At 35.1% G+C, this 17,259-nt stretch overlaps 3 protein-coding genes across 5 annotated transcripts in view; 2 read left to right on the forward strand and 1 right to left on the reverse strand.

Moving 5' to 3' along the window:
• Positions 1–3,399, forward strand: LOC105150175 (uncharacterized). The gene is made up of 2 exons (XM_011063080.2): positions 1–1,367; positions 1,441–3,399. Exon 2 carries the CDS (start codon positions 1,524–1,526, stop codon positions 3,024–3,026), a length of 1,503 nt encoding a protein of 500 aa, XP_011061382.2. The 5' UTR covers positions 1–1,367; positions 1,441–1,523; the 3' UTR covers positions 3,027–3,399.
• Positions 3,222–17,259, reverse strand: part of Setd3 (SET domain containing 3) — a 24,064-nt gene continuing 10,026 nt past the window's right edge. For all 3 annotated transcript variants that reach the window (XM_087408829.1, XM_087408828.1, XM_011063083.2), the window contains 4 exons: positions 6,476–6,590; positions 6,261–6,413; positions 5,693–6,016; positions 3,222–5,592 (listed from right to left, as the gene is read on the reverse strand). In XM_087408829.1, coding sequence (XP_087264955.1) covers positions 5,467–5,592; positions 5,693–6,016; positions 6,261–6,413; positions 6,476–6,590 — 718 coding nt within the window. In that variant the 3' untranslated portion in view covers positions 3,222–5,466. The remainder of the gene's footprint in view (positions 5,593–5,692; positions 6,017–6,260; positions 6,414–6,475; positions 6,591–17,259) is intronic.
• Positions 6,597–17,259, forward strand: part of LOC105150178 (hypothetical protein) — a 16,902-nt gene continuing 6,239 nt past the window's right edge. The window contains exon 1 of the mRNA XM_011063082.2: positions 6,597–15,004. Coding sequence (XP_011061384.1) covers positions 14,870–15,004 — 135 coding nt within the window. The 5' untranslated portion in view covers positions 6,597–14,869. The remainder of the gene's footprint in view (positions 15,005–17,259) is intronic.

Genomic DNA, 17,259 nt, shown 5'->3' on the forward strand with positions numbered 1-17,259 from the left:
ATAGCAGATATATAGATTAATGAGATAAATAATATCATTTAGGTAATTTTCTTATAATATGATAATATGATATTAAAATAGATGGCTACAACTTCAGAACCATATATATTAATATTATAATAAGCCGCGTATTGCATTAGTATGAATACACTAAAGTAGAACACTGAAATTATATATGTATATAAAATGTGGACTAATGCATGCATGAACATCATCATGACCTTATTAATTATAACTTAATTAATTATGACTCTCTTTTGTATTCTACTTGGGTAAGATCGATATCACGATAATAGTCAAAATGACATTGAAATAAATCATGATGGAATCAATAAATGACCTTTAATATTATATATAATTCATTTTGGTACTATTTTGACGTCATTTCGATGTCATTTTAACTTTTTATTCTATTTGAAAATTTGCAATGTAATATCAAGTGTCGCATTTTTCATTAAGCCTTGCAATATAAATCTTTGAAAGACACTGTATATAGCGAAAGAAGAGAGAGAAAGAGAGAGAGAGAAAAAGAGAAAGAGAAAAGAACGAAAAAGAACGAGAAAACGAAGGAGGGGAGGAGAGAGAACAAAAGCGAGCGAGAGAAAGAGAGAGAGAGAGAGAGAGAGAGAGAGAGAGAGAGAGAGAGGAGAGAGGGGAGACATTTTCGCACTAGCATCGAATTCGTTTTTTAACTTCTACATATAATACATTTCAAAAAATATGATTTTATCTCATAATCTATAAGTAACATTATAAGAGAATAAACATTAAAAGAATTTGTGCAAATCGGAAGAAGTCACACAATCTCTTTGCCTCCTCCTCTTTTCCCGACAAACAGGAAGTTCGTTTAAAACAAAATAAGCGAATATCCGGGCACTATCGGTCTGGGTGTGTTGTCCGAGAGAAGGAGAAGGCAAAGAGATCACATCGAGCATATTCTTCCTTTCTTTCTTCCTTCCTTTCTTTCTCATCGATTCGCGGCGCGAGCTACCTCGGCCCGTTATCCGTTATCGAGCCCTTTCTACTCTTGAAAGCAGAACGCGAGGACGGTAAGCGACGCTACGGCATGGCGAACGAGATCGTTCGATCTCTCTCTTTCGCATCCGTTTCGTGAACAGCTGATTCATCCAGCGTTATCGGGGAAGAGAAACGCCAGGGTTTCCCACATACGTGTTTTCCTGAACGAGCTACGAGACGAGAGTCGGCACGCCGTGTTTCCACACGACTTCTCCGCCCTAGGACAGCGGACGGCCATGCCTCCGGAGAAATCCGGATCCCGGAAAAATCAATGCTGGGGGGGTGCAATGTGACAGCGCGTCGTGAAGCACAACCAGGGCTGTCGTCGACTATGCGACTGATCGCGATACGTGAGTACATGAATCAGGTATTCGTAGGATCGGCGAGATTTTCGCATGTTTTCTCACATCCGTCTGTTAATAGGACACGGGTATTAGGTTATGTCACGACGTCTGACAATTGTAAACACACGTACCCCGTCCCATTGATTGTGTAATACAGCGTCAATGAGGCGACGCGACTTGAAGACTAACAGGATGCTGAAGCTGGACGAGATCGAGAGCGAGAACCTGCCCAAAAAAACGAGAAAGACCACGGAGGAGAAGAAGAGCAAGAGCCACAGAAAGAGTAAGCATGCCAGTAGCAGTGGGCGAAAATTACGAAGCAGCGTGGAGACTGTTCCACACAAAGTGGAATCTCAAGAACAGGAGACATCGCTAGATTTGTTGTATCTTACGAAGCATCCTTCTGAAGTATCCTGTAAGATCGAACCATCTGTGTCCAATGAGGACAATTACATTCTAATGCCTCCCTTAGAGGCTCTCGAGGATGCGGAAGTGAGGATGGAGGAACTGCTTGAACAGAGTATGCATAAAATCTCCAAGAATCAAAAGAACGGCAGGTGGAAGCACAGTTACAACAAGATGGTATATTTGCGGAAGTACGTAGCTAACAGCGATCAAGCGACACAGGATGAAACCAGCCAAAGCACATCTTCCGAGGAGCATGAACGTATCCCTAAAATCGAATGTATCACGTACGAAAACCTGGAAAAGATGAAAAGGGACAAGAAGTGGACAAAAAAGTTAAATCCTCTTTCCCTGCATTATACGGATAAAAAGAGACCCTATTTGAAGTGTCCCGCATGTGGCGCAACGTTCTTCAGTCCAAATACGTATCAGAGGCATTTGCTTTCACACTTGCATATGATGGCGGAGAGTTACATGTGTAATTTTTGTAATTATTCGAACGCAGAGCCCGGAATGTTATTTGCTCACTTGACCAAACATCAAAACCAATGCGAGTCCTGCAACGAGAGCTTGTTGCGCAAGGATAACTATGAAAAGCACTATCAGTGCTCGATCAGCATATTGGAATGCGGCCTGAAACGCGATCATCATGGAATGTTTGTCTGTACGGTTTGCGAATTGGTATTCGACCTCTTGGCTCAGCTGGAAAAACACTGGTCCAAGCATACCTGCAAGAAACAAAAGTCGTATCAGTGCAATGAATGTAGCGGTATGTACGAGAACACGGAGACCCTGGAAAATCACATATGCCTCAAGTGTCCCATTTGCGGCGAGGTCTACGAGAGTCTTCATCGACTGAAGATACACACAATGTGGACAAAACACAACCTGAAGTGTCCTATCTGTTCTTACGAATTTATTCTCTCCATGGACCATGAGAAGCATATGGCCCTACATAGAAAAGTTTATCAACCCATGAAAGATTACATGCATTGTTTACGCGCGGTCGACGGTAAGACGTTTCAATGCAATTTATGTGACAAAATATTTTACGCCTTACCCGCCCTTCTTACGCATCTCACCGAGGACCACAACGTAGGGAATGTAAAAGTGGAAGAGGAGATGGAAGACGACGCTTACGAATTGAAGGGGGATGCTATCGATATTGTTGTAGTTCCTGATTTCAAAGATTCCGATAGTTACTATGACAATGAGATCGATTCTTTGCAACAGGAAACCGATCTCTACGATCCGTCATAAAGACAAAATATTACTTGAGCTTGAATCGTGAAAATAAAAGCAACAAACTTTACCTGTGAATGGTCGTTAGCTTTTATCAAACATTTCGAACATTCTCGTAATAGTGATACTCAAGTCGGATTACGAAATAAAACTGATACAATTGTAAGTGCCGTTTATAGATGTAACTCATGCGCTATTTTTAAAAATGTATCGTTTGCTTCAGAATTTTGATATCGATTTATACCACAGAATGTTAATTTTACATAAAACATGTTACACATTCTTCTGTCTTTATCTGTTAAGTAAAATATATCGATGATAATTAAACACATATATTAGCGATCCGAAAATAGATAAGAAGAAAATAGATACAAAACGGATAGATGCGAAATGATTGAAATGACAGGTATTTTCTGATGAACCTAGTGATGAATTCGACTTGAACTACTTCGCACTGATGTACTGCATTATACTTAAAATTATTTAATTAGAAACTAATAATATTAATATTAACACTAATATTAATATTACACTAATATTAATATTATACCAATATTAATGTTAATCAATGAGAAATACAAGTATATATTTAGGTAGAATGTATGTTATATTTCGTCACTCAAATTAGCTTTGCATTTGGATAATCTCGCGTACAGTTTTTAATGTGCATCAATGCGGAGTAGTGTAATTGAATTCTCTGTACGATCGTCAGAAAATTTAGGAACACATTTAAACAATTGTTTACAATTTCAATTATGATTCTGATTGATTGGTTTTGCAAAAGCAGCTTTGGAGAAGCTGTAACAATTGTGGTGCTTATGTCGATTTTATAAATTTACTTTGCATTCATCACTGTGTTTGTTAGCATGTTAAAAAAACATTTTGTAGAATTTATGATTATTATGTAAGTAGATTTGTATATTACGCATAGTTATTATTGATAGATTTGTTCCGCAAATGAGAATAAAGTTTGAATCCTGAGAATTTTGAAAGAATTTTTCCATGTTCTACTATCAATATTTGAGATTTTAAATATAATTTTTTTTTATTAAATTGATTATTTGATGTACATAATGCAATATGATAAATTTAATTTAAAAAATAATTTATTAACGTTATATATTATATATTATACTTTTTCGTTTTTATTAATTATATGTTTATTATGTATTATTTTTATAAGATCGAAATTTCGCCTATAATCTTTTACTTTCTGCTTTGTGTTCCTGAATTTTCCGAGCAACGCACGTCAATACAAATTAAATTTGTAAATACATTCCGCTATCACACTTGATGTTTACTTTATGCAAATTATTCATTCAAAAAATTGCATCGCAGATGCAATGAATTTTCTTACAGCTTGTAAAGATATACATACTTGATCACATTATAGGTTTAAAATCTCATCGTATATATTACGTATATGTCAAATGATTTATGTTTATGTAACATTCTTTTAATTATTCTTATATTGAAATATATTTAAAAAAGCGATATTCCGAGCTATCAGTCCTGCTGTAGCCTGATCATAGCATTTTGTTACAATTAGCTTCGTTAATTTTAATTAATTTCGTTTCGCGAAATCTGGCATTTCCTAGAGATCTAATCAATGCGTGAGACGCGCGATACTATTATCGTCTCGCAACGATTTATACAGTTAACGAGATCACGAAGTTAAACACGATTTATAATGCACTCGGAAACACCTCGCAGGGTTGTATTTACGCGGGTCGTTCAAATTCACTCGTGCGTCAGGAAATGTTTTAAATGTTTTATGGCGTATGCAAGTCTAATGTCGTAGGCCTACGCTATTATATATATAGTTTCATATCAAGACCTTCAGGTATCTGTTATGTATTCGTTCTGAAAAATAAATATTCATTAACAGTATTCTCTTTTGTATGAATATCTTTTTTTAAAATGTTATATATCAAGCAGAGCAAGTAGAATATTAATTCTCGTAGTTATAGATCAGAATCATTCGATCTCTCATTCTCTCTAATGATCGATATTTGAGTCGGTACGCAATTTTATAAAAAACAAATACGAAGAAGCTTATTGAAAGTCTCCATTCTACAAAAACAAGAATTAAGATATTTGCTGAGCACACAATTATTATACAATTACATTATATATCACATAGACACACATATATAATTGATCATTCATATAATTCTCAATATATTTTACAATGCATTTTTTTCTTATAATTAGTACGCGCACACACGTCGACCAAATGAAGAGTTTGCATATTTAACAGACGATAAATATACGCTTTATTACATATAATTCGTCCACTTTTATATATATTATATATATATATATATCTCTCTATATACTTTACTTTTATATTTGAAATCGTTCGGAAATATTGTAAAAATAAAGTTGATTTTTCTCGAGATGCTTTTAACTGTAAATATGTGTTCGACACCCTCGCCAAACCACAGCCGATCGTTTTTTAAGCCTTTATCCATTGTTCTACGTATTCGAGTGCACCCGAAAGAATTCTCTTTTCTGTGACCCTCAATTGAACTGCCATTTTTTTCATCTGCGGCAACGTTGTTTCCAGTAATTCTAGATCCTCCTGTCGAAAAAAACAAAAATATTTATGTTGATTAATCGTGTGCGATCGACAGAGAAGGCAGAGTAAAGGCAGATGATGCAACATCAGATTTCACTTTCACCTTCAATGTTGTAGGATAATTAGCGATTAAAAGCTGCAGTCTGGTCAGCAAAAATTTTCTGACATTCTCCTCGACGACTGTCTCCAACGCACAGTCTACGTGTTTCAGGTCGAAGACCTTGTCCGAGCGTAACCAATGTGTGAGCTCGGCTTTTCGCATACTAAACACTCGCAAGAAGGCTAATAGCGTATCGGAGATCGGCTCCGTACCAGGTTTCAGTAAAAATTCTCCTACTGACGGCAAATCTAGTTTGCTCAATAGTTCTATTCGTTCTTTCTGAAGAGAATCCGCTTTGCTAATACCAAGACGAAGCTTAAAGCCATCCTGTAACATATCATATTGCGATATGCCTTTGTAAATAATGTATAGAGATTCGCATTGTGAAATTCGCTCTTCGCTATAAATTCTTTGATAAAATCATCGACGTTGATTTCTCTTGCTAGCAAAAATATTATTATAGACATCAGTTGCCTTCACAGTTTGTTATTTCAATATTAAACTCTTTAGCAACAGACTAATGTCGTTTGTTACATAAATACATAAATTTTAAATGAATAAATGTGCATACTTGTTCGTTATCCATGCAGACGAAGCCCGAATGCACGAAGAAATCGGAGTTCGTTCTCGGACCGTAACTTATGAACACCTGTTCTCCTTTCTTGAAGTCCCTCAACGCGTAGCACTCACAGCGATCCGAAGTCGCGTTGAAGTCCGTCGTAATCTATAGTAATGACAGAAAACGCATTGCTCATTCACGCCAGGCTCATTATCTCCATGACTTACCCTTCCGTTCTCGTGATTGCACATATCCCACATCGGGATTAAAGCGTGGATCATGCGTGAACCATCGGGACTTGGAACCAGGTTCTGCCTCGTCATCACCGTGGAAACTGCCCAGCTGAAAAATTCATTCAATGTTATTACCGATGTCTCTATTATAGCCACGTCCTTAGTTTCAAAGTCTCAGATCTTTCACTAAAATAAAAATAATTCAACTGCTTGGATTTCCGACTCGAGGTGAAATCCGTCGGCTATCAAAAGTCACCGTTACGACGAATGCGTACGTACTCGCGTCAATCTCCGAAGCGTGAAGCGCTTTCGCCTTCGGAGCGAAATTGAGGAAGAACATTGTTAACTCGTCGCAAACAAGCAGCTACTTTTCGGACAAACAAGAACTTGACCCAGAATTTTGGAAATGAACATATGAGAGGATTCATTGCCGCAGTTTTGTCGTATCCGTCTGGCGAAACGGACTTTCTCTCTCTTTCTCTCTCTCTCTCTCTCTCTCTCTCTCTCTCTCTCTCTCTCTCTCTCTCTCTCTCTAGAGAAACGTGCGCTTCTCATCATAGCCGTCGCACATCCTCCACGTGGGAGATGATCGCGTGTTACTCTCGTTCAATTGGGATGTTATCATCTGTGCATATAATAAGGTCTATGCGCGCACCATCAACTACTGTGCCGGTTGCATGATCGAGCTCTTCCTCGTATGGAATAAATTAATTCTAGTAAACCGTGTCAAGCTAATGACCCTTGAATGTTCATTGTCCATCGAGGATACGGATTACTCCTGCAGATTACTCTTGCTATCAAATTCAACATTTTATACGAATTTTCGAATTCGGAAGAAAATCGGAAAACTCATTTCCAAGTTGTCTTGAGTCCGTATTACAAAATAACAATTAAAACTATCCGGTGAAAAATTACAGTAGCACATTGAGAAATATGTTCTAATTACATCAACAAAAGGGCCGTACGAGAATGGTATTTTGGAGAGACCGAACAGAATTTCTTATCACAAAATTACTATTTTGTTTGTTATCACAAAAATGCCACTTTTGGAGTCTTTTATCGATTTAATGAGAATATTTTTTTTAATGCAAGAGAACAACTTTTTTAATGTATTTTGGGACGTCGAGTTCGAATCTATCAGAAAAATTCCATTATTTTTCAAATATATAGCATATCATTTTTTAAAGATATAGCATACTATTTTTTAAATAAGATTTCTATCCGAATAATTTGGATACAAGTGATAAACAAGGCATCTGCAGTAGGATTTTATGATAAGAAACATTATCAGAGATTTTAGAATGAAAATATACTAGGTAATTATTGTTGGACTCTAATACGTGAAAATGATCTAGATATATAAAAATAAACATTAAACGCTCAACATTTCTGATTTATTTTTTTTAATTTGAATAAAATTTCATTATATGTATATTGAAAAAAATGTTGCATATTTTTCAAAAACTGGACCTAATAGAAATATTTCGATGGCAGAAGTTCAGCATCGAGAATTATCTTAAAAGTAGTATTCATATGCTCTTGCGCAAAACTTTGTAAGCGTTATAGAAGACTTTGTAATTATGTAAATATTACAAAAATTGAAATGTATATGTATGTAATACTTATTTTTTAATTAGACTCACATATTTTTTCTGAAATCTTGATGTAAATGGAAATAAGTTCTTCAATGCAAAATGAAATTCAATTTGTACAGTTTCACGCCGTTTGTTTTGACCGTTATCTTGAAAATAAAGATTATCTAGCATTAGAGGCCAGCGAGATTGATTCGCGAAAAAGTCAACGACTCTGCAATGCGAAAGATTTAGATTCGATAGAGAGATAGGCTCGAAAGAACAGGTTCGCCAGTAGTTTCTCTATGCAATACCGCAAAATGATACGTCACTACTTGGCGAACCGCTAATAATCTATTACGCGGTGCGCGAAAAAAATTATAAACGAATCAATAGACGGAACAATAGTGTCGTAATAATAATAGAAATGAAATTTTAATAAATAACGTTCTCATCGTAATGATAAATATAAAATCAGGCATCTTCACTGTCTCAATGCCAGTTCGGTCCTCACGATAAACAGAATAAAATTTCACGGTCTATTGACAATTTGCCGTATTTGTAGTATTCGAATTTAATTTCGTGTAACTTCGGAGAGTCGCGTGAAGCGTGTCTTACATGCAACATGAAACTACACGGGATTACTCGCGCGTTAAAAGTAACAATAGTAACGCGCGCTCGTGCGTCAGTGCGAGCGCTAAAAATGATTTTCGAAAAAGAATTTGATGAAACTATGAGATTTCGCTTTTGACACGCTCCATAATTCAGTGTTGCAATAAAAAGTAGTAGTTTGGTACGAAGTCTCGTTCAATGTATACCATATTTTTCTATGGGAAATTATACAATGCAAAAACTTTGTATACACTGGAAAAAGAGTACAGTTGCATTAATTAGAATTCTGGTCTTGAAAATGGATAAACAATAATTTTTTCATTGAATCTATAATATAATTCTAATTGAGATAATCAGAATTCTGATTGATATGAACAGAATTCGGTTTGTTCATTTTCAACCAGAATTTTTTCTCAGTATACAGAACGCTTTCGCTTCTAGAACTCTCACGCACAAATTGGGTATTTTCCCGCAAGAGATAGACGACACAGAGATTCTTAAGTAAGAGATCAGATGTTTAGACAACTTCTGATTGGTCCACCATATTTTTCAGAACCTGTTTTTTTCACCTGCTTAAGATAAAATGAGATAGAATAAGATGGAATGAAATGTGTGGATATCTAATTTTATTTTGTGCTAATTAATTTTAGATCAATGCACTGAGAGAAAAATATACGAATTTTAATAAATATTTGTTTGAATAGTGCCAGTTGAATATACTAAATGTAAACATACACTTATTTGGTACAAAATCAATTTAACTTAATTATTATATTTTTTATTTAGTAAATACTTTTTTCCGTAAATAAATGTTACATTAGTACTATTCAAACAATTATTTATTAAATTATATTTTTTTCTCAGTACGTAAACTGCGAGCTGTGATGAACGTTTTGAACACCTATGAGATGTTAATCAAGATGTACTAGGAACACCAGATTTGTCATGAAAGTCCGTGTGAAAGTGCGCGAAGTAATGCGATTCTTTACGAGTTCTTTAGCTCTCGCAAGGTGAGATACGCGAAATGAGAGATATCGCTGAGAGTGAGCGAAGCGCGCGTTCTCCAATGTTCTCGCTCAAGGAAAGGCCCGCTCCGTCACCGTTTCCTCGACATCGCTTCCAATCGCTCCGCGTTTGCATACACACGCGTGTGCGTACATACGTGCCGCATGCTGCGAAAGCGATCACGCGTATCTTTTATGCGCGACAGCGTTCACCAACGTGACGCTGTAATTGTATCATTAACAATAATATACTGAAGTTGATAAACGTGATCCATATTACGCATACTTTTCTGATGTTTGCTGGTTTATTTGATCTTTTTTACACTCAATAAATAAAATTGTTTCCCTTGTAATTAAAATTCTTATAAAAGATTTTTACAAGAATATATATATATATATATTTGTGATAATGTATTCATATTGTTAATTTTTTTTTTAAACAAAATTTAAATTGATTGCTAAAAGGTTGATATCTGAACTATATATAAAAAAATTTACTAAATCTTGATACAAATTTCTTTGAATATACTAAGTAAACATTTACTTATGTGTATTTAATAAATAAATATTTAAACTCAATAAACAAATAATAATTAAATCAAATTAATGGCTTTTATATTAAATATACCTATATATGTTTAGTAAAATATATTTACTATTCAAACAAATATTTATTAAAATTTAATATTTTCCCAGTGCAGTGAGATATAATAACCACATCGTTGCTGTAAATATTAATATACATATTTGTATAGCACATAGAAAAAACTGTCCAAAGGTTACTTAAGTTCTCATAATGCGAAGTTGACGAGCGCATGAATACATTATACTTCATCATAAAACGCACTGCAAAATCTCTAATGATGTGTAATATAGTTAACCGGGGCAGAAACATTGCAGAACAGGATTCCCGCGTTAGAAATCTTGAACTACCAACACAGCGTTTTGCAGTAGTCATTAATCAACATGAGTTCAATATGTGATTAGTATAGTGTTCACGGTGGCATTCACTTTATGTATCAATGTAAAAAAAAAACATCGGAATATAAACTAGATCATTAGAAACGGATATATAAACTAAAAAGTACAGAAGTTTTCTATTTAGAAATTAATATTCCTTACGTATCTCATAAACGCTTCTTTACATAAACTCCAGATGCTCAACGGAATTTAAACAAAAAATTCAGAGCAGAGTTTGAACATGGATATAAAGTGAATGATATCCTAATGAAAGAGAAAAAAGTAGGCATCGTCCGGTGTGTTATATTTTCTTATATCATAATAGAGATTAGATTGGAAAGTATCACCGGTGTTCGTGCGGCAAGTACCTATCATCCTTGTGGGTCACGAGAACATGGAATTTCATTACGCACTGTACAACTAAGGCGATCGCTATTATTTTCAGTGTATCTGAAACTGGTCGGTCAATCCCTTCGCTGTAGCACGCTCGTTTATCGCGTAGAAAGTGTGCATAGAGAAGATCTCACGATTCAGCGTGTGACCTTCCCACATACGCTCGAATGTGCATCCATTCCCGATGTACTATTAGTGAAGCCCATATATCAAGCGGTTTATAACTAAAGCTTATTTCCCAAACACCGAGTTTACACTTAAAATGAAGAGCATCATCTTCGTGTATAAGTTTAAAGGCTTAATCTTCCACTGGTAATTCCACATTGGATTTTAAAGACACAGTCGATTTTTTTGGTTGTAAATTTTGATAAAGAACTCCGCACTAATTGTATGAAAAATTGGGCCATGGTGAAAGGAATTAGTTTTCACATATAATGTAACTTATAATACACTGAGAGAATTAGAAATGTTTTGTATAATATATGTGATTTACAAAAACTTTCTTATTTTTTAATTTAAAAAATTTAATTAGAACAACCAAATTTCTCTTAATGTAATGCATAGAAGATATAGACATAAGGCGCATAGGATAGTTGAGTTATAGTCAAAGGTGAGCAAGTTTTAGTTTGAGCTACATCATAGCTCAAAAACTATCCATAAAATTATCTATTGTTCTCCGCGTTGTAAGCTACATTATATGTGAAAAGTAATTCGTTTCACTAGAACCCAATTTTCCATATCCAATCAGTTCCACTTTCTTCAAATCTATAAAAAATAAATAAAATACAATCTATGATACTTCTGTGATAATAAAAACTTGTTGAAGCTTTCACAAGAATTCTGTAAGAATTCTTTAAGATTTTTTACAACTTTATAGAACAACATAAAAATCTGCATTAAAATTGCAAGACTCAGATAACGGATAAAAGGTAAAAAATTTCAATGCCGTAATTTATTAAACTATTACACTTACTAATTATAATATTTTATGTCATAAGCTTTCAAAAGAGAGACATATGAAATTGTATGTCAAAGATTCTATCTCATTCATCTCTTTTGAATCGTCTAAGGCAAACTTAAGACAATGAAATCAGCTCTGATGTCTATCTGCACTCCAACGAATTGCGAAAGAACCACATCATTATCCTTGTCCTCGTCATTGTCGTTACATCGTCGCTTCATCGTAGTTCATTAGCGACAGTCGCTCTCATCCACGAGGGAACCCTCATTAATTTTATTCGGTCGCGTTACGTGCTAACCGCAAACTATCCACCTGTTATAACTAGCTGCATAATACAATAATTGGTACAAACTTTTTACGAGAAATGACGGATTCACACGCAAGAACTTTCGGGAAACAAGAGATTTCGTTGTTGGTCGCTAACTAAATTCTAACTAACTAAACTCTTCCCGCGTAACAGTAACCTAAGAACTATGAGAAACGAGTTATTTATTGCTTTAATAATTCGTCATTTTTAATTTGTGAAAGTACAAAGATAAAAAATACAGTAGACTGAATAGAATTAAATATATATGTATATAAAAAAATATGATAAATGGCAGCGACACAAGTCTGCTAATATTAAAGCTTTGTTAGAAGTAGAATAACATCATAATTCTTAGGAAATTATTATAAATTATGCTCGAAATTTCGTTGGTAAAATGTATCATTTTAAAAAGAGGAGAAAGGAGGAGAAATCACGCTATTATAAGTATTGTTTACGTAAATTACGCGTAAAAGAATAGTTTGCGTAGTCTATTGTTGCAAACGATCGACACACTTCTCTACTTTATGCTCACATTTGCTGATCGTAATTTGTAATGCCGCAACATGCATTAAATACACGCCAGTAAAACGCGACACGATTTGCCCCGCTTCTCCGTTCGCGCGGGAAATTTATTTTAAGCTTATATTTAATATTTTCTACAAATTCTATGTAGATTTAATTTAAAAAACAAACGCAACGAGTGCATACTATCGTGTAAAGTTATTACCCGCAGTTTATATAGTTTATTGCTACACGTCCAGATATGCAGGGATATAAGCGAATAGTCACATAAAATCTTGCGAGTTTTATTGCAATTGAAGGTTCATGGTGACAGATATACGCACGCGGCATATGCGTTAACAAGGTTTTCGCTTCGAGTACTTAACGACTTCCTGCTCCTTTTCCATGTAGCCTCTGGATGCAGTCGCGAATTCTAAAGAGTCAATTGCGATAAGTAAAATCAATAATACGGAGATATTAGCAAGTAAATTAACAGCCTATCGATTCTTAATGACTACATCACGCGATATTACGTTTCTTTTATATGTAATGGTTATTTAATCGTGTATACATATCGCTCCCTTGCATCAAAAGTGATAAAAACGTGATTTTACCATGAATGAGTTAAATAAACTATCAAAGTATCAATTATAAAAAATTAATGAAGTTAATTTCCAAAAAAATCGTCACAACTCAAAAAGAGTGATTTTTTAAAAGTCGTGAAACGAAAAATGACAAATGTAAGTTTGACCATATTAAGAATACATTTTTTTTTTTGTCAATATTTGATTAATCAATAATTTTCTGTTAAATGGGTAGAAAATTTCTCCCCTTTCTCGAGAATTTTTTAAATAATTACATTTAAATAAGATATTCTTACGTTATAATTTTAACGATAATGTTTTCCTCTTCACAATTATTATACGCTGTAACACGTATTGAATGTTCGAGTTTTACATATCAAAAAAAGTAACCTTCGAAATAGTGCTTGTAATATTCCACTTTAATACCCGATATCATCTGATATTTTGTTGAATATTCTCCGCGATATGGAATGGACTTTCTCCGTCGTTAATTTTTTCCTTTTTTGCGACGCTCGACGCAAAATAACACGTTTCCCAATTTAAGATAGTGAGTGGCCGGCGCTTCTTCATCAATCGCGGATGTTAGCTGATCGAATCGTTCGCGGTCCGCGTGTAGCGATTACCGGGATTCATCTCTCCAAGCTGCGGTTCGGCTCCGGGGAATCCCGTCGAGAGCGGGTGATCGTGAGTAGCCAGCAGTAGAGGAGACTCGCGGCGGAAGACTCTTTTACTCCTCTCGAGTTTCACCGGCTTACTTAGGAGCGCGCGTGGAGAAAAGCGACGTCAGTTCGCAGGAACGATTTGCCGAGAACGCAGACGAGCGGTCTGAGCTCGCGAAAAGTTTTACACCCGATCGCACGAGTGAGACACACGAGCGGTTTTTTGTTTCACGAAATCGAAAATGGAGAACGCGTCTGTGGATCACGAGTTTTCCACGCGGTGATCAAGAGAGACTCCCCCGATACGTAGGAATAAAAAGGAAAATTAACAAAGCGAAAAGGTGGACAGAGAAGTGCAAAGAGAAAAATCGCGTGACGATTTCCAGAGTTCGGAGTGTGTGTTTCATAATCAAATATTTTTGGCAAATACAAGTGCTACACAATGGATTAGTATGTACACGTTGCTACAAACTGACAACATAACGAACTAACTAATTATTGTCTTAATGCATCGTGAAGATATTTACGAGGAGAGTTAATTATAAGATCGTTCCCGACTATTTTTATGTGACTTCGTAAATCTCTATATTGATTCGACTGGGATCGATTTAATTGGAGATTGAGTGCACGAGACAGTGCACGTTCGTCTGTATGATTTATGAGGGAATCTTAAGCTGGTGTAATCGGAAAAACGTAATCTTTGTTATTCTGTGTGCCGCGGTGATTTACGTGCACTTCTTCGCGAAGAGCGACGAAGAGGTAAAGTGTCGTATCGGCGAAAAGGGATCACGGTGTCGCGAGGACCAGGCATTGAGGTTCCTGATCGCCTTGTAACTATGTGGAAGGTGTTACTCGTGCTCGCGTTCATCGCATTCGCGTGTGACATCTCGCACGACGTTTTGGTCCACGGCGATCCCGCGAGGAAGCCGGAAATTGCGGAACGAAGCGGCGGCGGTGGCTATGAGCATCAGGTAACCATGCACGAGAAACGTCGTTCTTGCTTCGATGAATTTGCAACGAAAGTGTAATTCCAAACGAAATGTCACGTGTGCAGAAATCCCCCGATGTAAATTGAGAATTTGAATAAAGGAACCGTTGAAAAATTTGCTAAAAAACTGATTTTTCAAAAATTCGAATAGAGAAATCATTGAAAAATTAATCAAGAAAGCTGATTTTAAAATAAATTAAACTTGGCTATATTGTATGTGTAAATTGATTATAAAATAAGTTTTTTTAATTATAAAATAAAAGTTTATAATTTTCAAACTTCCGAGAGTGACTTTGGGTATAATAGGAAGAAACGTTAATTTTCCTTTTTTTGAGGAATTCATATCAATTTTAACGCGAAGTAACTTTCTGGAGTAACATTTTAGATGCGAAGAGGTGAATGACCGTTTCATTCGGTCGAAGTGCCGAAAGTTATATCTCTGACGTTTTTAACAAGTCGTGATTTTTTGTAAAAACTAGTAGGTTGTGACATTTCTACTGATACTCGTCACGCAGCCACTGAACGTTTCTAAGTCGGGCAGAAATAAGTAGGTATATGCACGTATGTCACGATTGCGAAATAATCATGACGTTCGTGGGTGACAGGTTCAACCAAGTTCCGCCGTAATTGCGTTCATTAGACGTTCGTTAAACTTGAGTAATTTAACTTAAGATCAAAATGTTAAGAATCTTTTTTTCATAAAAAAAAACTCAATAAATAAAACACTACGTGTTTGAATTTAAAATATATGCAATCGGTTGTTTTACATCTTCGGATAAACTATATGATAATTTACTTACTAATTATATAAATAAAAAGATAAATAAAAAATAAAAACAATAAAAGAGAATAAGAGAGTAAAGCAGTGAATTGAAGTTTATTTAAAAAATAGAACAAGCCAGCCATAATGTTTTAAAATCAAACACATAATGTTTTGTTTATTTAAAACGTTTAAAACTAAAACATCTTTAAATGTTCACAAATAAACGGAGACAAAAATAAAGCATTTTAATATTTTAAAATTAAACACTTCTTTTTTGACTGAGAGATTATCCAGACATTCAATATTGACAAATTGACTGCGTTTCACAAATCATTTGAATTTCAATAAAAAAAGAAAATTATGCAATAATTTAATAGATCATATATAATGAGACAACACCTGATAATAAAATGCAAAAAAAAACTATAAAAACTATAAAATTACTAATATAATTTAATTACTTCTCGCAAGCCCATTTGAGTTTTATATATTAGGTGTTGGAATTAATTCGTAGCGTTTTACAAGTGATGGGAAGTACTTTCATTAATGTATTTTTTAATGCTCATGTGAAATAAATAACATTCTTTCATTAAAAAACGCTACGAATTAATTCCAACACCTAATATAATATGTATAGTGAGAGTTCTCTTACTTCTTGAATTATTCTTTTATTATCTTATTTCTGTCAACAATATGAATTGAATATAAAATGAGTTTTTTCATTTTTTATATCATATATAATATTTTTCACTTTAAATATTAAATTCTTGATAAATAAGATTCAGTGAAGCGTAAACCGCTGAAACTAGTTTCCGATCCCCCAGTGAGTACGAAAACTACCGACACCTCAACATTGAAACGGGCCTCATTCTTCTATATATTTATAACTTCAGGGAAAGTGAACGATTTCCGAACAGCCTCGTACATCTGTCCGTATTTCTCCTAACTTGTATTCTACGAGATTGGCTCCGAGATCAATTTTCTATCGGAACGCTTTTCCTCCCAGAATTTTTCGTCGATGCGCCTGATGATCGCGAGATCGATGCGCTGCGACGAGAAAACTCGCGCGTGAACCGTAAGAGAAAGAGAAAGCTGGTACCGCGCGGAAAGTTCGAGACTTTACGAGCGTTTTGTCGCGTATTTCGCCGTATCCCTGATCTCGGAGCTGAAGGCGAGGAATGAAATCTGATGCCGAGTCCGGCCTCCAAGAAAGACAAAGAGAAACAGAAAAAAACGTTTAGTAGTATATAAGTAAAAAGTACTTCAGGGCAAGTTCTCTCGGAGAGAATAAGAGAAAACGTACAATTATAAATATCACAATTCGTATTGTTGGACGATAAAAAGGTAGATTCATACGATACACCGCTGGAATGCCAGTGCTAAAAAAAAAAATTGGTGACAAATTGGAAAATCCGTAAAAAAGCGTAGTCTTTTCGATCGTCAATTCGAAACGAAATACGACAAGCCGTATTAAA

Source organism: Acromyrmex echinatior, chromosome 8 (assembly GCF_024713525.1).
Source record: "Acromyrmex echinatior isolate Ae372 chromosome 8, ASM2471352v2, whole genome shotgun sequence".
Classification (NCBI taxonomy): Eukaryota; Metazoa; Arthropoda; class Insecta; order Hymenoptera; family Formicidae; genus Acromyrmex; species Acromyrmex echinatior.

Bases quoted from the DNA above. Each gene is read 5' to 3' on its own strand.
- LOC105150175 (XM_011063080.2), top strand. From the start codon at position 1,524: ATGAGGCGACGCGACTTGAAGACTAACAGGATGCTGAAGCTGGACGAG.